This window comes from Dromiciops gliroides, chromosome 2 (genome assembly GCF_019393635.1).
Source record: "Dromiciops gliroides isolate mDroGli1 chromosome 2, mDroGli1.pri, whole genome shotgun sequence".
NCBI classification, from domain to species: domain Eukaryota; kingdom Metazoa; phylum Chordata; class Mammalia; order Microbiotheria; family Microbiotheriidae; genus Dromiciops; species Dromiciops gliroides.
The window spans coordinates 311,571,847-311,592,382 of record NC_057862.1 but is presented as its reverse complement, the minus strand read 5'-3'; the positions used below and the strand labels follow the sequence as shown (position 1 = coordinate 311,592,382).

Genomic DNA, 20,536 nt, shown 5'->3' with positions numbered 1-20,536 from the left:
CGGCCACAGACACTTAACACTTACTAGCTGTGTGACCCTGGGCAAGTCACTTAACCCCAATTGCCCCACAAAAAACAAAAAAACAAACAAAAAAACAATCTATAACAAAATTAAGGTCTTTATTCAGAGCAGAGGAGTTGCAGCTCTAGACCATTTCATAGTAGATGCTAAGAATGCCTAAAGATGGAAACTGGGGACATGGTTTGCATGGGGTAACAGAACAGAGAGGGAAGAGATTGCCCCAGGGATATAGTAGGAATGAAAAGGAATTTTAGACCACAATTCATCTAAGAGTTCAGGCTGGAGGAGAAGAACAAGAGTTAAAAAGCTAAGATTTTAGAATGCTTAAATTGGGGGTAGAGGGAAGTCTTTCAGCTAAGATAGCAAAGTGAAAAAGAAAGAGAGGCCCAGAACTCCCCCCAAATATATGAAAAGTGCCCTAGAAAGACCAATGAAAATGAAAGTTTAAAAAAGGAAATATGGGGCAGCTAAGTGGCAGTGGATAAAGCATCAGCCCTGGATTCAGGAAGACCTGAGTTCAAATTCAGCGTCAGACACTTGACACTTACTAGGTGTGTGACCCTGGGTAAGTCACTTAACCCCTGTTGCTCTGGAAAAAAAAGAAAGAAACATAATTAAGTTCCTTTATCCACTGTAATACTCCAAAAAAAGGAAAACCAGAAGCCGGTGGAAGTGGGTTGAGGGGGTCACACCAAGAAAGCCATCAGAATCTAGCCCAAACAGGGAGAGGGATCATGACAGAGGAGCCAGAAGACACTCAGGTAAGAAGCTTCAAGCCAGTATAGGAGGGGAGAGGAGCTATGCCAGCAACAGCAGCACAAGCTCTCACAAACAGACTTGAAGCCAGCTGGTGCACGGAACAGGGAGGTCACAAGACAGCGGGAGCTCTAATAATTGGGCACCTGAAGCCATATTCCAGTCCTGATCTGCCAAAATAGAAGCACTGGACAGAAGCAGCCTCCCTAGCTCACTGCTCAGGGAGACAAGACTGGGCTGAGCACGCTTTGGAACACTGGGAGCTATAGCAGGAGACAGGATTAACTCAGTACCTGAGCACTAGCACAAAGGTTGCTGCTCAGGAGGCCGGAGACCTGTATGACCTACAATATTTCAGCAGGATCTTTCAGGGTCACAAGAGAGAATTAAACCAACTCCCAATTAGAGGACAGTGCAGGGAGACAAAGACAGAGGAAAAGCTAGATCAGCACCTATAATGGACCACTAAGAGACTAAAACAGAAACCAGAGATTGAGGCAGAGGGCAAGTATCAGCTACTCCATTCAGGTCATACACCCTACAAAAGGAGCAGGAAAAAACAAGGCCTATACTTAATCCATTCAGGAGTGCCAGAGGGGACTGGCCTGACAATATGAGTGGACAAAAGAAAACACCAAACGCAATGAAGATATATTATGGGTTAAGAGAAGCCCAAGAGGTAGACCTAGATGAAGAGAGTAACTTCACAACAACTATAAGAAGAATCTCAGGGGCAGCTAGGTGGCACAGTGGATAAAGCATTGGCCCTGGATTCAGGAGGACCTGAGTTCAAAACTGACCTCAGACACTTAACACTTACTAGTTGTGTGACCCTGGGCAAGTCACTTAACCCCAATTGTCTCACCAAAAAAAAAAAGTGTGCTGTGAGTACATTTTTTTTTCTGAAGAGCCATTTTTTAAAAACTTGCTAGTGAACTCCTGAAAACAACTCATAGAAATCCCCAAATAAAGAGACATAAATACAAAAAGCCCTCAAGTAACCCTTCAGCTCTTTTCCCACTTCAGGTCCCAGAAGGGAACTGAATTTGGGTTTGGGTTGCTTCCAAGGCAGTACCCTCCAACAACATGGCAAAATCTTCTCTCCCTTAGAGTCATATTCAATCCCTTCTAGTCTCACAGTTCCTGTGATTTCTATTTCCTACCTAAGATAAATAAATTGTATAGGTATAGGCATATGGTCACACATACATATGTATGTATGTATATATATATGTGTGTGTGTGTGTATATATATATATATATATATATATATATATATATATATATATATATATAGAGAGAGAGAGAGAGAGAGAGAGAGAGAGAGAGAGAGAGAGAGAGAGAGAAAGAGAAAGGTAGGGGTGTGTGTGTGTGTGTGTGTGTGTAACTACCAAATAAGTAAACCCCTTTCTGTTGGAACAGTATTGTTTGAGTAACTCATTAGCTTTGTTCTTCTAGTTGGACACTGGACAGGTATTATTTGGACTATGCTTTTGCACACTGGTGGTGCCCAGAGTCAAGAAGACCTGAGTTCAAATATGGCTTCAGACACTAACTGTGTGACCATGGCCAAGTTATTTAATATTTATCTACTTTAGTTTCCTCAACTATAATATGGGGATGATAATAGTACCTACCTTCCAGGGTTGTTGTAACAAATGAGGTACTGTTTGTAAAGTGCTTGACACAGTGCCTGGCACGTAGTAGGTGCTAAATAAATGCTTATGTCCTTCTTTCCTTCTTTCTCCAAGGAGTACATGACATCAGGACATCTCTCTCTCTAAAGGTCTGGGTCTCAAACTCTTAAACTCAAGAGCTTGATCCAACAAGGTAATTCCCAAAGCTTGGGCATATCTGCTCCAGCCATGTTTCTGTAGGAAATCTCTCTGTGCCCCAGTTGCTTCCATGAATGATATTAGGAAAGCTCACTCTTTGCATCTCTCCTCACAGACTATGTTCAGGCATGTAAACCACTTTTCATTTGCTTCTGCTGCAAGTGGCCATCAACTGCTCTTGATGGAGGTAGCAAAGATAGAAGTTCCCCTAGACAACCTTTGCTGTACTTTGAAAGAAGGTGCAAGGTAAAAAGAAGTTCCAAAGAATGAGACCAGGCTACACCAATGCATTTTATATGAACCACGAAAGGAGGCTCCTCCAATAAGAGTTCACCCTCTTCCCCGTTGCCAGTCATTAGGTGGCAGCCAACAGTCACTAGGAACCAGTCACAGGAATTCCCTGTATTGTCTCAACAAGGTACCACTGTGCCTGGCTCCTCTATGGGAAATGCCTCCAAAGATCCACACCTCATAAGATAAATGACCTAATTCACAGGGTGGCTGTGGGGGGAAATGCTTTATAAACTTCAAAGAGAAATCTGAGTTATCATGGAGTAGGCGGCCTCTTACTCTCATCTCCCCATAGAACTCTTGGGCCCCTTGTTTCTTCAAAGGTTCGATGTGTGTGTGGTCAGCATTTATTAAATCACCACCCAAGTCTTTATCGATTACTTTTATCAATTATTCTTTGCCAGAACATGACAAATAATTCATGACACCAGAGCAAAAGACCTTTAATTAAGACCAAATGCAAGGTAAATAGTAAGGAATTAAATCAGGTCATAAATGTTCCCAAATTAATCTCTGTCTTCCCAACACAGTAGGAGAGTGATGACATATCATTCAAGGCAGGGTGTTAGGGATTAGTTTCTATGGCAGTTTCTGTTTAGTAACTTCCCTTTCAATCATAGTATAGCAGTTGGGGGATTGACCTTTTGGGAATTTAAAGTTCTGGACATTTAGGCCAAGTCTCTGTTTTCCCCACCAACCTTTCCCTTGCTATCACCCCGGGAGGATACAGATGTGGTTGTTATTTCTTCCTGTGTCTTGAAAAGAGACTGGACCTGCTTGTACCTGGAGCCTATGGTTACCTACTGTCCTGCCAGAAAGTTCTCATAGCCTCTCTATTAAACTCCTTCTTTACTAGGACAAATTCTACTCAATACATTCCAGGTGATATTGCAGTGCTATGGCTCACACAGTCCTCTGGGAAGTGTAGTTCTGAGAATTTTCAGCCAATAAATGAAGCTCTTTCTTGGTCCCAAGTATCATGGGAACATGTAGTCCACCCAAGGATACACTCCTTTATTAGCACCACCACCACCACCACCACCACCACCACCACCATCATCATATTATTATATAATCAGAGATTTAGAAACCCTCATTCAACAAACCATCCTTAAATAATTGTGGAGACTTGGGGGAAAAAAATCTTACATCTGGGAAATAACAATGACTTTTCTATGGACTCTTAGCTAGCAAATATTAGAGCCAGGGTTACTGGAACCACTGAATCTCAGATTGGTAATGAATGTTGGGGTCCTCTAGTTGAATCCCTTTACAATAACCCTGACAAGTGAACATCCATTCTATGTTTGTACATCTCCAATTAAGGGGAACCCACTACCTCTTGAGGCAACCCATTTCACTTTTGGACTGCCCTAATAGCCAGGAAGATTTTCTTTACAATGAGATTAAATTTGTCCCTCCAGCAACTTCCACCAATTGTTCCTAGTTCTGTTCCTGAGGCAGTGACAGCATCTGATCTCCTCTAAATCTTCTCTTTTGGCTAAACAGTTCTGGCTGCTTTAACTGATTCTCTGATGTTGGCGTCTCTAATCTCACTATCTTGGTTTCCCTCCTCTGGGCACACTCCATTTTGTCACTGACCTTTGCAAATTGAACATAATATTCCAGATGTGGTCTAACTAGGGCAGCATACTGTGGGATGATCATTCAGGACACATTGTCTCTCATTAGCTTTTTTGGATGCCAAGTAACACTGCTGACTCATACTGAGCTTGTACTCATCTAACCTCCCCCCCCTCCAATTTTTCTCCACACAATGTCTAGCCATTCTTTTCCATGTTGCTGTGAAGCATTCTGTCTCTTTTAGAGCCTTTTCATGAGGAGTAGTTAATGATGAAGAGGGCAGAAAAAGTGATTTTGTGTAAAGGAAGAGATTTATTTTAATTATCAAAGGATGTTAAGATATTGCTGCTCTTATGAATGGACATTTGATACCTACTGTGAGTATTATTTTAAAATATGAGTATGAAGAACTTTCAGATGGGATTTTGGGCAATTTTGGAAGGAAATTTATCTGTGGCATGGAGTTGAGGATCTCTTTGTTAACAATGAGGAGTGATGCCTCACTTGGGTGGGAATAGTTTAATAGCTAGCATTTACATAATTCTTTAATGTTTGCAAAGCACTTTGTATATGTTGTCTCATTTAATCCTCACAACATCCCTGGGAGGTAGGTGCTATTATTATCCCCATTTTGCAGTTGAGGAAACTGAGACTGAGAGTGTTAAATGACTTGCCCAGGGTAACACAGCTACGAAGTGCCTGAGGCAAGATTCAAATCCAGGTCTTCTTGACTCCAAATCCAATTCTATCTACTATACCACCTAGCTACTCCATAATAATAACCAATATTTATATGGTATTTTTATGGTTTGTAAAGCACTATTTTTTTTTTTTAGTGAGGCAATTGGGGATAAGTGATTTGCCCAGGGTCACACAGCTAGTACGTGTCAAGTGTCTGAGGCCGGATTTGAACTCAGGTACTCCTGACTCCAGGGCTGGTGCTCTATCCACTGTGCCATCTAGCTGCCCCCTGTAAAGCACTATTTTTTTAAAAATTATTTCCCCAATCCTCCAGAGTAGGAAAATTGAGGCACAGAGAGTTTAAGTGATTTGTCTAGGATCCCAAAGCTAGAATGTACCTGAGGCAGGATTTGTACGCATATCTTCCTGACTTCAACTTGAGCAATCCACCATCCATTACAATACCTTGAGCATTTATAAAGAGGAAGAGAAAGATTTCTTGTTTATTAAAACCTAGAGAAATTTTTTTGGGGGGTAAAGAAACAGTTTTAAGGGCACCAAAAAAACCCGACTACCTTGTTAGAGACTTTGGAACTAAGGCATGATAGGTATTTCCCTAATTTCTGCATACATATTTTCTCTCCAAATTTTTGTGACTAAAAGGGATAAAACTAAGAAAACAAGAAATCATAAATATTTGGAGCCTGGAGTATGATTTTTAAAGATTATTAATTTGATAAGAGAAATTGTGTGAGTTGTGACTTGTGAAAGTTGAATCACTAATATTTCCATCTATGTCACTGAGCACAGAAAATGAAGAGTAAGACATCCTCAGCAACAAGGCAAGAGGAACCTTAGTTGTAGAGTGAGAGAAGGGGCCGGGTTTGGTTCTGAAAAGCTATTCAGTTGGAACTATGTCACCTGGAAGGAGGCAGCTGAGAGGTTTTAGCTGAATTATTCCCAATTGGTCAGAGAGCACTGATTTCATTGGCTAAAAGTTCCAGTGACCGCTGGTGACCTTCCTTATCACCTAGAGTTGGAGCAAAATAAAGCTTTCATGGGGCTTGTTGCTCTCTGCTGCCCCCTCTAGCTAGAGGAGAAGTAGAGGGAACTTAACCCTTGTTATCCTGGTGAGGTGGCTTAGAACAAAGATAAATTGTCTTGCTGTAAAGACCATTTTGATTGGACAGCGCTGCATCTGGTTGAATGAATACAAGCCTGGGCTGGCTTGGAAAGAGCAGAGATATAGTTTGATGAATCTGGTAGTTGTCTTGCTTAAAGAAAACTATTTATATTAAGAGCTAACACATTCTAAATGCCCCTTTAAGGGTAATGGCTAATTGAATGAGCTTGTAAAGACTATGTCCTAATAGAGAAAAGAGGATTTTTCCAGCTGAGGAGTGGTGAGGATCAGCTGTGACATAGATATTCCCTAATGGACCAATAACACTGAAGCATGAAAACTAGAGTTGTGAGTTACCCCAAACACATGAATTTTCCTTCCTCATGTATTTTCCTGTCAGGTTTCTATAAATGTGTATCCATCCACTCTTTACCATAGCTACTGAGTACACTGGAAAGAGTTTGATCTGGGCTTATTTGTATAATTTATTATTATTGTTGTGTGAGATTTAAAATTGGATATAAGAGCATTAAAACTCCCCTTCGTGGTCACCATCTGTTAAGGGCTAAAATTCTAGCTAACCTGTCTAAAATATCTAATGAGTGGTCACCAATAAATTATAAACTTTAGCAAGAGTTAGACTTTTAAGCATTTATTAAGGAGAATAAGAATTTGGTAAAGAGAGAAAGAAAGGCCTACATTCATCTATCTATTAAAGGGAGAGAGCATTCCTAGCTCTGCTGTCCGCCAGAGTCTCTGAGAAAAAGAGCGAGTCAGAGTGCCAGGCTCCCCACTTCTTCCTCCCACAAGCAAATGTCACTTCCTGACACCAAAGAAAAGACTCATGGTCTTGCCCTCAGAGACCTTCATTTCATGGCGGAGCTTTTCTACAGTAAGTCTCCAGCAGGTGGCGTCATTCCAATTGTTACAGTTGTTCAGTCCTTCTTTAGTTGTGTCCAACTCTCCATGACCCCATTTGGAGTTTTCTTGGCAGAGCTACTGGAGGGGTTTGCCATTTCCTTCTCCAGCTCATTTTACAGATGAAGAAACTGAGGCAAACAGGGTTAAATTACTTGTCCAGCCAGTAAGTATCTGAGACCAGATTTTAAGCCAGGAAGATGAGTCTTCCTGACTCCAGGCCTGGCACTCCATTCACTGTGCCACCTAGCTCCATTTTATGTGTGTGTTTATATACATGTATATATATACATATATGTATATGTATACACATATGTACATATACAAATTTATACCTTTGATTTAATATATTAGCATCTATAATGCTATTTCTTTTGCCTTATTGTTAAGAAAATAGCTGTTTGAGATGTAAAGGTGACATTATTGTGCTTGGCTCATTGTATAAATATCACGCGTTGTATGGATGCATTGCCTTGTGAGTGACTGTGGAGACAAAAACCACATTGGATGGGAGCTCAAGTGTCGAGTAGGAGAAGTATATTTCCCCTCGGTATGATTACTCTAGAACCATGTGAAATTTTGAATGTAAACATGTGGTCATGGTCTAGCTCTTAAGAACTTAGACTTGCTAGTCTAAGAACAGGTTAGAGGATTAAGCAGAACCCACAGGGAAGTAGGGGTGTTGAACACATGTAGCCAGAAAGTATGATGTCCCAAGTGTTACATCCTGGGGTGTTTATAGCCCATTTTATGACTAGATCCCATTCTAACACAGCCAAATTACACTGTACATTGTACAGAACATACACTGGTGTTATGCTATGTTTTCAGATTTAATTTCTTTGAACACAAGCATAAGACTTAAACTCATTCCTTTTATATAGTTCAAAATAGATTCATCCCATTATTTTCCACTATGTCTCTAGCTAGGATCTTTTTGGATCCTGATTCTATCATCCAATATTTTAATTATTCCTCCCAATTTAGTATCAACTATAAATTTGATAAACATATCTTCCGACTCATTGATAAAAATATTTAGCAGTAAAGGGGAAAGGGCAAATCCCTAGGACACTCTGTCCCCCCAAATATGGATTGTAGTTATGCCTAACCTCCCTTATTTCATTGAAAGTTCTGCTCCTGTGAAATGTCCTATAGGGAGCCTTTCCTTATCCTGGCTACTAGGTGGTGTAGTAGGGTAAAGTCCTGGAGCTAGAGTCAGGAAGATCCAAGGTTACATCCCTATACTTCATAACTATGTGACCCTTAGCAGGTCTTTTAACTTCTCTTTACCTTAGTTTCTGCATCTGTAAAATGGAGATAATAATTTCACCTAACTCCCAGGGTGGTTGAAAGAGTAAATCACTTTGAAAACCATAAAACTCTATATAAATGACTACTACCACTACTACCATTACTACCACTGCTGCTACCAATGCTGCTGCTGCCAATGCTGCCACCACCACCACCACCACCACCACCACCACCACCACCACCACTACTACTACTACTACTACTACTACTACTACTACTACTACTACTACTACAGCTTCACCAGACTGACAAAGGGGACCATGACATAAAAAGTCTTAAGAACCTCTACTCTTGAGACTTTCAAATACTTTGCAGCTAGAAACTGTACAAGCACAGGACAAAAATGGCAAACCATGGGGAAATGACAAAGTTATATGAAATCCACATACAGAAAAACAATGGGCCAACATCACTAAAGTCATCCTTTGCTGCCTCATGATAGTGTGGAGACAACACTGTGTTCTTGAAAGCACAACCTCCAGCAGATTTTACCAATCCAGGATGGCCATGTGGCAAGTCATACCTGTTGTCTGAAGGATAAGCCAGATGAATGCAGAGAGACTCTTCACCATGGGGTTGGCCACAAGGGATGGATTTTATTTGGCTATAGCTACTCATTTAACATATCTTCTAAGGCATGGAAGGGTTGTGATATCTATCATCAGTGACACAGGAAGTGTTAAAGTAGGTATAGTGACTTAACCCAGTCCTTCATTGGAATATGATCTATATTATCTATAATATATCTATATATATGAACTAGATCTGATATTTCTTAGCCCCCTGAACTGACTCATCTCCAACCCAGAATCACACCCCTGCAACTCTTTTCTTTCTCTATTTCAGGACTGGTATTCATCAGATTCTCCTATCTCCTGCCCTTCTCTATCTCTCTAGATGGTAATGTAGGATTATGGTGTAAATAACTTGTACAAAGGGCTCAGAATGGTTCATTTACATCTCAGCAAAACCTTCAGATAATTGCCTAAATATAACATCTTCTTCCTTCTCACACAAGGAGGTCATCTTGAGTTATTCCTTGATAGTTTCCTCTAGTATCTAACCTGGGATCATCCCTGTTGTCATTCAGTGTGCATCCAAAATATTCAGTGGGTGATGTAGTAGTTCTTTGATACACAGAATGCCTATGCATGTTACATATCAACAAAGAGAAAGTATTCTACAACATTTTTTAGATCTTTTTATCTTCTTATTTTCAGTGAAGGCCCAGCTTAAGTTCTATCTCCTCTAGAGATCCTTTTCTTAGCCTCCTCAGCTGCAAATCATCTATCATTTCTCTAATCTCCCATAGCAATCGGTACTTCTGCTGTTGCACCTGTACATTCTACTTTGTTTTAGGCAAGACTATACTAGAATGAGCTGAAACTAGCTTGTAAGAGCCAATTTTCAGTGTGAACATTTTCACCATGGAAATTGACAAACACTACAAATTAGCACTAGATTTCTTGTCATGCTGACTGTCTAGACTTAAGAAGTAACAGAAAATGTTAATAAGGTTTTAACAAAGAAATGTACAATTGAAAGAAATGTTGGGTTAGTCATATGGTGAACGCATGGGATAACAGACTACTCTCTCACCTCCGCACTTGCATCTCCAACTACCTATTGGACATCTTGAACTGGATATATCATAGACATCTTAAATTCAACATGTCCCAGACTAAACTCAATATCTTCCTCCCCCTTCCCCAAACATTCCCCTCTTTTGAACTTTCTTATTATGGTCCAGTGTGCCATCATTCTCACCCAGGCTCACAACTTAAGTATCATCTTCAATTCCTCACTTTCTTTTACCCCCCATATCTGATCTGTTGCAAAGGGCTGTTGATTTTTCCTTTGTCAGATCTCTCATCTGTGACCCTTTCTCTCCTCTATCACTTCCACCATCCTGGTCTAAGTCCCCATTGCTTCATGCCTAGACCATATGAAATATTCCAGTTGGTTTACCTGTCTCAAGTCTCTCTCACCTCTAGTTCAGTTTGTCTTCAGCTATCAAACTGACCTTTCTAAAGCACAGGTCTGACCCTGTCACCTCCTTATTCAATCAGCTCTAGTGGTACCATATCACCTCTAGGATCAAATATAAAACCTCCTATTTGGTGTTCAAAGCCATTTATAACTCAACCTCCCCCCTGAATTTCTTCCACTTTACTTGCCCCCATGTGCTCTTCAATCCAGTGACACTATTTCTTGCTCTTATCTTCAAAAAAGATTCTCTCTCTCTCTCTCTCTCAAGTCCTTTTTTGACAGCCTCAATGGCCTGAGAACAATTCATATTTTTCTTGGAAGCTTTGGATATAGGAGCCCTAATGTTGCTATCCTCTTCTGAGGGTGCACCTCAGTCTTCCTTGTCATTAAAAAAACTTTCTATGGTCTTCACCTTTCTCTGTCTGCTCATCTTACCTGTCTTTTACTTGACTTTTAGCTCCTTAAAGTGGGGCACTGTTTCCAGGCTTCACTGTCCCAAGCGGTATGATTTAAGGAGGGGCAGGTTCTTCACTTGCCTGGCCTGTCCCCTGGTCTGTAGATAATCCCAGGCCAACTTGCTAATTAACCAGGCAGCAAAACTTTGTGTGTTGTAGTTGTTAGCTCCTATGAGCCTGATCCCCTACCCCCCCCCTGCCCTGGGCCACTGCTACTCAAGTCTACTTCCTGGTTTGCAGCAGGGGTGAAAAACCCAAGATTCACCTCAGCACCAGCAGAGACCCCTGTAATCTGCCCCCTGCCAACTGCTCAGCCCTCTTATCAGACTGTGAGCTTAGTTCCAGATGACGCTGGTGCTGCAGCTGATTCAGAGGCTCCAGGGGTCTCTTTACCTGGCTCAGTCTGGCTGGGACTAGATCTGTGTCAGTACGACTGTGGGGTTGGACTCTACTCCTGTCTCAGCACAGCAGCCCCCTCCTGCTGACCTTCTAAGCTGTCTTTGGCTGGAAAATTATCTCAGCACATTCTTTTGTGGGTTCTGTTGCTCCAGGAATTGTCTTAGGACATTATTTGGAGGTTTTTTGGAGTGATTATGTCCTGAGTTCTGAGAGTTTACTGCCTTTCCTCTACCCAACATGCACTTTTTTTTCCCTCTCTCTCTCTCTCTTTCTTGCTCTCGCTCTCTCCAGACTCTAGACATTTCCTTTAGCTATCCCTCATCCTTGGAATTCTCTCCCTCCTCATTTTCACTTTCTGGATTCCCTGATTTCCTTCAAGTCTCAGATAAAACCTAACTTTCCCCAATACCTCTTAATTCTAGTGCCTTCTCTCTCTTGTATATCCTTGTATATATTGGTTAGCTTTCGGTGTATCCCCTCTATGCCTCATTTATACATAGTCTGAATGTTGTATCCCTCATTAGAGTGTGAGATCCTTCAGAGCAAGGGGTGTCTCTTGCCTTTCTTAGTTAGTCATTAAATATTTATTAAGTGCCTACTGTGTGCCAGCCACTGTACTAAACACTAGGGATACAAAGAAAGGCAAAAGACAGTTCCTGCCCTCAAGGAGGTCACAATCTAATGGATTTTCCCATTCTCTGTGCATTTAGTAGAGTGCCTGGCCCACTGTAGGTGCTTAATCACTGTAGTGATTGCTAACTGACCACCTAGTCAGTCACTAAAAATTTATTAAGTACCTACTATATGCTAGACACTGTACTATGCACTAGGGATACAAAAAGAGCCAAAAGATAGTCCTTGCCTGCAAGGAGCTCATATTCTAATGGGGGAGAGAAGCAAATAAATATGTACAAACATATAATATACATTAAAATATAATATAGGGTAAGTAGGAAATAAGTAAGAAAAGGAAGGTACTGTAAGAGTTGGGAAAGGCCTCCCAAAGAAGATGGGATTTTAGTTGGGACTTAAAGAAAGTCAGAAAAGCTAGTAGGTGAAAATGAGGAGGGGCCATCTAGTTCAACCCAAACCTGCACAAGAATTCCCTCCATAACATACTTGACAAGTGGTCATCCAGCCTGTGTTCTCATGATGGGGAACCCTATCCCTCTGAAGGCAGCCAATTCCACTTTGTATCTTTGTTAGGAAGTTTCTCCTTAAATCAAGCCTAAATTTGCATCTTTGTAACTTTTCATTACTTCCAATTCTGCCCTTTGGGACTAAGTTGATCAAATCTAATGTCACTTCCCCATGGCAGGCTTCTAGACACCTAAAGGCAGCTAGCTTGCTCCTTCTGTCCCCCAAATCTTCTCTACAGCAGTCTAAACATCCCTACTTTTTAATCCTTTTGACAAGGTTGGACTTTTCAGTAATAACCAACTCTTTGTGACCTCTTTTGAGGTTTTCTTGGCAAAGATACTGGAGTGGGTTGCTATTTCCTTCTCCAGCTCATTTTACAGATGAAGAACTAAGGCAAACATGGTTAAGGGACTTGTCAATCTTTCTATGACAGAATCTCAAGGTCATTTGACATTCTGCTTGATCTCTTCAGGATACTCTGGCTTATCAATGTCTTTCCTAAAATGTGACTTTTGAACTTTCCTTAGGATCATAGATTTTGCACTGCAGGGACCTTAGGGGTCATCCATTCCAATTCCCCCATTTTATAAATAAAGAAACTAACGTCCAGACAGGACAAATGATTGGTCCGAGGTTATACAGACAGGGAGTGAAAGGACTACAATTAGAATTCAGGTCCTCTGTCTGTAAATCCAACACTTTTCCCACTGTCCCACGATGCCTTGCTTAGGAGGACACAGAGACCCATTTCAGAGTTCTGAAGACAGTCCTGTTATGATCAAATTAATGATAAGGAAGATTAATTGGGCCAATGTTTGAAGGATGGAGGAAGGAGGAAGCATCTGGAGTAGGGAGACTTGTTAGAATGCTACTGTAGGGGCAGCTAGGTGGCACAGTGGATAGAGCACCGGCCCTGGATTCAGGAGTACCTGAGTTCAAGTCTGGTCTCAGACACTTAACACTTACTAGCTGTGTGACCCTGGACAAGTCACTTAACCCCAACTGCCTCACTAAAAAAAAAAAAAGAATGCTACTGTAATTGTCCATGGAGATGGCAATAATGGTTTGTATTCTGGTGGATGTGGATGGGTAAGGAGCGATATTGACAAGATTTGACAAGTCTTAATTATATCATGTGTGTGACCTGAGAAGAGAAGACTGTAGCAGTGGTATCAAACTCAAATAGAAATGGGGTCACTAAATTGCATATAAGGATTCCTGTGGACTCCATATTGACTTAGAAAACCACATATTTATACATTTCTCTTTATTCATGTAGTAACACATTAAAATCAGATAGCAACTATGTTTTAATCTTGTTCAGGCAGCACTCAGGAGTGTTGTAGGGCACATGTGCCTGCGGGCTGTGTGTTTGACATTGGTACAATTGATAACAATTCAAAAATCAGGAGGAAAAAATCTGGAATTTTTCAAGAAAAGTCATTAAATTATTCATATATTCTGACCCAGAGATCCCATAATTGGATATATACACCCCCAAAGTAAAAAACAACAAAACAGCAAGAAACACCCCACATATGTGAACATATTCATAGCAGCATTTTCTTGTGGTAGCAAAAAAAAAAGTGGAGAGAAAATAGGTGCTTATTAATTGAGGAATAGCTGAACTAATCATGGTTAATGAATGTAATGGAATATTAGTGTGCTATAAGAAATGACAAATATTAAGAATGCAGAGATATAAAAGGAAAAATTTCTATGAACTAATGCAGAGTCAAGTAAACAGAACCAGGTAAAAAAAATATACACAGTAACATGTTATATAAATGACAGCAATCTTAAAAGGCAGCTGAATTTAGATTAATTGCAGTGACCAATTTTAAGTCTTCTTGTAGAGAGGTATGTGACTGTGGGTACAGGATATTAGTTTTTTGTTAGTCAGTTTGGGCTGTTTTCCTTTGTGTTCTGTTATGGGGAAGGGAATTAGAAATGTATTAGATTGGGATTAAAAATCACTTAAGTCAAGAGGGGGAGAAGATTTTGTAGAAAAGAGAAAAGGTTTGGTTTCAGACATGCTGAGTTTAAAGAATTAGTAGGATATCAAGCTGGAGGTAGAATTCCCAAATCTCCGAATTGGGAAGGGCCTTAGAGGTCGTGACACTCCTCATACCATTAGAAATGAAATTCTGAGCTCAGGAGAGAGGTCAGGGTTAGAGATATAGATTTTATGTCAAGGGTTTATTTTTAGAAATTAACTTCCTGAGTATGGGCTAAAGGGCTAGAATCAAATGCAGCCAGATTTCCTGCCTTTTCTAAGTCTACAGTCTTATATAGAATGGTAATTTATATTCACAATAATAATCCTGAAGTTCTACACGTATCTGATCTTGCTCAGTGAAATTCAACAGGATGAAATGTTAGCATTTGGCCATTTTCTTTCCAAAGAAGATTTTGAATTTGCACTTAGTGAATACCACACATGGCATAGACTAGACTCTCCTCCTCCCCTAAACGTTTTGTCTGAATTGTCCTAGGGATGGAAAAAGAGTCATTTCTAATGGGTTTAATTTCTCTGTTTGTTTTGTTTTTTTTAATAGCAGACACCCAGTGAAGAATGCTTGTTCCTGGAGAGACTGGAGGAGAATCATTATAACACCTACATATCGAAGAAGCATGCGGAGAAAAATTGGTTTGTGGGCCTCAAGAAGAATGGAAGTTGCAAACGAGGTCCCAGGACTCACTATGGCCAGAAAGCCATACTGTTTCTTCCCCTCCCTGTGTCCTCTGAGTAAGGAAATCTGAATGAGGTGTTGGCCACTCCAGAGCAATCCCAGGAGTCTCAAACACCTCCTTCCCTCTCCTCTGGATCCCTAAACGTCCCTTTGCCTCTTGGGTAGCCTGATCCTGAGATCAACAGCCACCTCTATTTGCAAGCTATGTGCTTTTAAATTCCTAGTCCCTCTTACGCAAAGCTGTTTGCACTAGTAAAGCTCGGCACAAATGGACCAAAATGCTGCTAGGGCCAACAGGCCAGGCTGTCCCAGGCTGTGTTTTGATTTTCCGTTGTTATGTGGATCTCAGCAGCAGGACAGGCCTCTCCAATGCAAAGGTGCATGCATGGGGCCAAATGAAGTGTGTAAAGGGACATGCCAAATGAGTCATTAGTAACTTCATGCAATTCCTCTCTGAGGGAGCAAACCCCATCTGCTCTTTTCCCCAAACACCTGGCTCAAAGCCCTCTTCCTTTTAACACCCCACAAATATTAGCAGAGTAACTTATTATAAGGTTGGAGGGGGAGGGCCACCCACAGAAAGAAGGATCAGGGATGCAGAACCAAGGGCTGCAAATGGGAAAGGCCAGATGAGACCCTGTGGAAGAGAATCTCAAGGTAGAAAGAACAAAGGAAGAGGAGAAGGAGGAGGAGGATTAACTGAGAGAAATCCTTATGCTTCTTTAACCTTCTAAGGTTTTGAGAAGAATGTTGGTAGAACAGCAGGTACCAGTAAAGGGTTCTAGGTTGGGTACAAGATGAGGATGACTTGAAAGAGCAGGAAAAACAAGAGTTGATCAATTCAGTGGCAGTTGTCACAAAGGGAAACTATATTGTCCAGTGGCCTTCAAGTAGGAAGAGTTGAAAAAAGAGAAGGAAGGAGAAAGTAACTATATAAATAGTGGAGGCTTTCACCCTTTATAAGCAGAGGTCACAAGATTATAGAGCTGGAGAAGACTTTAGAGGTCATTCAGTACAACTTCCTGAGGAAACTGAGGCCTAGATCAGTTAAGTTAATTTTCAAAGGTTACATAGCTAATAAGGAGTAAAGGCAAGTTTTGACTCTAGGATCCTGACTCCAAATTCAATGTTCTTTCTACTACATACAGTTTGTAGACCTCAGTATGTAGAAATGTTGGGAGCCCTAAGAGACCATGAATGAATGGAAGAGACCTAAGAAGTTACAGAATAATTCTCAAGTTCTAAAATTCCAGTGGAACTTTGCAAACAGACCCTCTCACTTTCAACCAGTCATCCTTAAAATGCCCTGGTCATGCACCTTTCAGGGGGACCCCCAGACACTCCAAGGAACTGCTTGTATCATACTTATAACTATATTTTAAAAAGTCAAATAACAAAACAATTCTAGCATGGGACATAGGGTACTGACCTCCAGGGATGGGTCATTCTTCTTTCATGGAGCAATCCAGTGGACAGTCTGTCCCTAGTATGGTGCCTTTCAGGATCTCATTGCCATGGCAACCCATTTCCATTTTCTCCTCCACGATTCACCACTCTGACCCTCCTCTGCTCCCCCTTCCAGACTTCCATACCCTGCCATAGAAGCGCTCTAGAATCTCTACACTGATCAGGGCAGACTCTTGCTGTCACCCCTTCCTCACCCACCACCAACTCAGCAAATTTGGCACAGTTTCAAATATATAACTAGAAATTCCATTACCCTGGAAAGTAAAATATGTGTGTGTTTAGGTAGGAAGCAGTGTACACTACCAATATAATTTTTCCTGATTGTCCCTAGGCCCGATGCAGCCTAGTTAGAATTATATTGGTTCAACAGTGGGGGAGAGCATGGCCTAGAGTGATAAGACCACTAGGGTAGGATTGGTCAAGGCAGTGATGGAACAGGGATGGGAATTACACCCATGAGTAAAGGTCTGGTGGATGTCTGTCGCAAATAAGAAGAATGCCTCCCTTCCAAGATGACGGTACCCTAGTCACCCCATGCTCATTACAGTTCTGCCAGGCACAAAAATTCCTAGTTTCTGCTCTAGAAAAAAAATACTGACTGTAAGTGCTCCACTAATAGTGAGAAAGATGCCTTTTGGACAGTATCTTGAGGTCTTACAAAGGCACATTTCACAAATGGTACAACTCTAGCTACTATCTTACCAAAAGAAAAGTAAGATTTCAATGATTATTAATATGCTTCTCACTTGAAGTAAACCCAAACCATATGGCTAGCAAGCTAGTAGAAATATAGCTCATCTCTGACTTATAATACTGGTATCTTGTTAATAGCTTTACTATTCCATATTATTTATTGAGAGCATATGTTTTCATCATATACTTAAACTATCTAGAGACCACCTGCAGTTAAACCTCATTAACATTCAACTCATTAAGGATGATGGCCGTATCATATGACAGTCAATTCTTTATAACCCATATTACATTTACTCACAAAAGAAGATATCTCTTTGTCTTCTTTGTCTTTGGTTTCCTCTTGTGCTGCTATGAATTCTCTATCAGAAAAAAAAGAAAAGATGTCTTGTCTAAGACAGAGGAGACAACACCATAACTTTGAACAAGGTCTCATGGACCTTGAACAAAGTCTGATTGACGCTTCCATCACAGGTTTTTATGAGAGAGCTGAGCCAATGTGAAGTGAGAAAACACCTTAGCAACAGAACTGTCACATTGAGATTGGAAGGAAAAGTTACAGCTCCCAGAAAAGGTGTTTCAAGTCACAGTGCTGCTGAATAATTCAAATCAAGGGGCTAAGACTGTAATTAATAATGCTACTCTACACTCCTTTTCCTTCTGTGATCTCCCCTTATCCTTTCACATCAATTATCCCATTTGTTGCTATTAACAAACCCCATGAAGGAGCTAGGGACAGTGCAATCCTGAACAATATCCCTCTGCCATTATATCTCGGCCAGAATAAAAGTTATACAAAGAGGAAATTCAAGGGATTTCTAATAGTCTGTAATGATTTATTGTTGAGTTTAGTCCAAGAAACAATGAACGCTGTTGCTAACTGATAGGATAGGTGGACCCTTGTTGTCACAGAACCATTGTGATGCTGACATTAATCCAGTAACTGCTGCGCCACCAAGGCTACACCTAGAAGAAGCTGCAGAATCATAGGATTGTAGACTAAAAACTAGAGGTGACATTAGAGGGGTCAAGGGTCACATTGTTAGGAAGTATCAAAACTGGGGTTTGAATCCAGGGTCTCTGTTTCTATGGCACCATCCTGCCAATACCTGAGATGCCACTGCCCAGAAGCAGAGTTTTTTCCATAAACTGATTCAGTTTACTTTCATGACTAACAGAAACCTATGGGGAAATGGGGTGACAACAATTTGGGACCCGTTTGCCAAGTCATGTGACCTGGCTGGTTTGTGACTGGAATGACTCATCATGCACTAACACCAAATTTTGCCATTACAAGTTCTCCCAGGGCATGATGCTTGTTATATAAGAAACATATTGCAGATCCATTCCTTTCTGTTATGTAAAAATCAGTGGCCTGATTCATTCATTTTACTCGGTTGGCTGAAGAAATGAAATTGAGTACCAGATGTCCCGTTCTCTAAAGATCGAGCAACTTCCATCAGTGAAAAAGCCTCATGTTAACCCCTAATATAATGCCCCCCTAGATCTTCAAAGGGGGTGTCAAAGTATACCATAGCATCCACATCAACTGTGCAAATGTGTCAGCAATCCAGGAAGATGGCTTTCAAATTCCAAAAAGAAAATTTGCCAAAACCTAGTGGTCTTGTGCTAGCCTTCTTCCTTCCCAGCTCCATTTGGAATTTTCTCTGGTTTGTTATTAAGGATGGATTCCCTCCCATTATGTTTTATTTCCCTTAAGCGTATCCTTCTCTCTGGCCTTTTTGTAATGTGTCCCCTGTTTGTAAACCCATCCAGCGATGTATTGTCTAACACTGCTGTCCTACTTCCTTGTCAGAAGCACTTAGGTTTTCAATTATTTTGTGTTGTTATTTCCCCCTGCACCCTCCCCCACCCCCCACAGCAGTGGTGACAGATGTGGCTCCTTTGGGACCAACAGTGAGCATGTGCTAGACAGTTGACCAGGGCTAGGGGTGCAGGCCTAAGCTTAAGCAGAGACTTTCCTTTGAATGATAGGAAACTAACCAGTTCTAATAAGGTATGGAAGTCAGGACCTGGGCTCTATTAGCAGCATAACTGGTACCCAGTTAAGGGGCTGCAAGTGAAACCTAGCCATGGTCTTGTGTGGTTCTCCATTTTGTGTGGCTCAGCATCTTATGAAAGAAATAAATAAAAGTTCAATAACGGAATTGCCTCTCTCAGAATACTTTTGATGTGTCCATATGTAATGTCTAGTTAGCTTTCCGCTAAGGGATCTCCCTCAGCATCACTGACATAAAAATGCCTTCTGGGGCATTTTCTTTTCTTTTTGGGGGGGGGCACATTTTCTTTCACTTTTATGCATATATTGAAAATTGAGAATCCCTCTTTGTGGCTTTGGGGATCTGTGAAATAGCGCAGCTAAGTGACACAGTGAATAGAGCATTGGGCCAAGAGTCAGGAAGACCTAAGTTCAAATCCAACTTACTTACTACCTATATGATCGTGGGCAAGTCCCTTAAGCCTGTTTGTCTCAGGTTTCTCATCTGTTAAATGAGGTGAAAAAGGAAATGGCAAAAAAAAAAAAAAAAAAAAGGAAATGGCAAACCACTCCAAGTATTTCTGCTAAGAGAATCCCAAATGGGACCCCAAAGAATCATACACAACTGAAACAACTCAACAACAACAACAAGAACAATGATCTAAGAAGTATATCCCAGGGACCCTTTCCTCTTTCCACACAAAGAAAGGAGTCCTATAAGCCAGGTTTCACTCTTTCTTTCTATTATCAATCCTATCAAAATAGGTTAGCGTCTTTATGACTGACCAGCTTGGTTTCCTAAGGAACTAACTGATATATGCCTTGAAAATACCAAAAGGATTTCCTTTAAACTAGCATGTTTCAGTAAAGGGCAGTACGAGTTTGTCTTTGTCTTTCAAGACAATTCAATTGAACAAATATGTATTATTAAACAGCTACCATATTCAAGGTACTATGCTGGGTGTGGGATGGTATAAAGACAAAAAATGAAATGTTCCTTGCCCTCAAGGAGTTTCCATTCTTGGGGGATTTGGGAGAGGGGGAACAACACTAGAGCCTGAGGACTTTGGGGTCAAATTCTGAGTCTCAAGTTCATTGTCTGGAGACTTTAGATAAGTCACTTAACCTCCCTAGGGCTCAATTTCTTCATTTACAAAATAAGGGGGTTGGACTGGATG

The 20,536-nt window shown here is 40.9% G+C and overlaps 1 protein-coding gene across 4 annotated transcripts in view; it reads left to right on the top strand.

Annotated features, from left to right (window-relative positions):
- Window positions 1-19,525, top strand: part of FGF1 (fibroblast growth factor 1) — a 146,753-nt gene extending 127,228 nt beyond the window's left edge. For all 4 annotated transcript variants that reach the window (XM_043987340.1, XM_043987341.1, XM_043987339.1 and 1 more), the window contains one exon: window positions 15,065-19,525. In XM_043987340.1, coding sequence (XP_043843275.1) covers window positions 15,065-15,259 — 195 coding nt within the window. In that variant the 3' untranslated portion in view covers window positions 15,260-19,525. The remainder of the gene's footprint in view (window positions 1-15,064) is intronic.
- The last annotated feature ends 1,011 nt before the right edge of the window (window positions 19,526-20,536 follow it).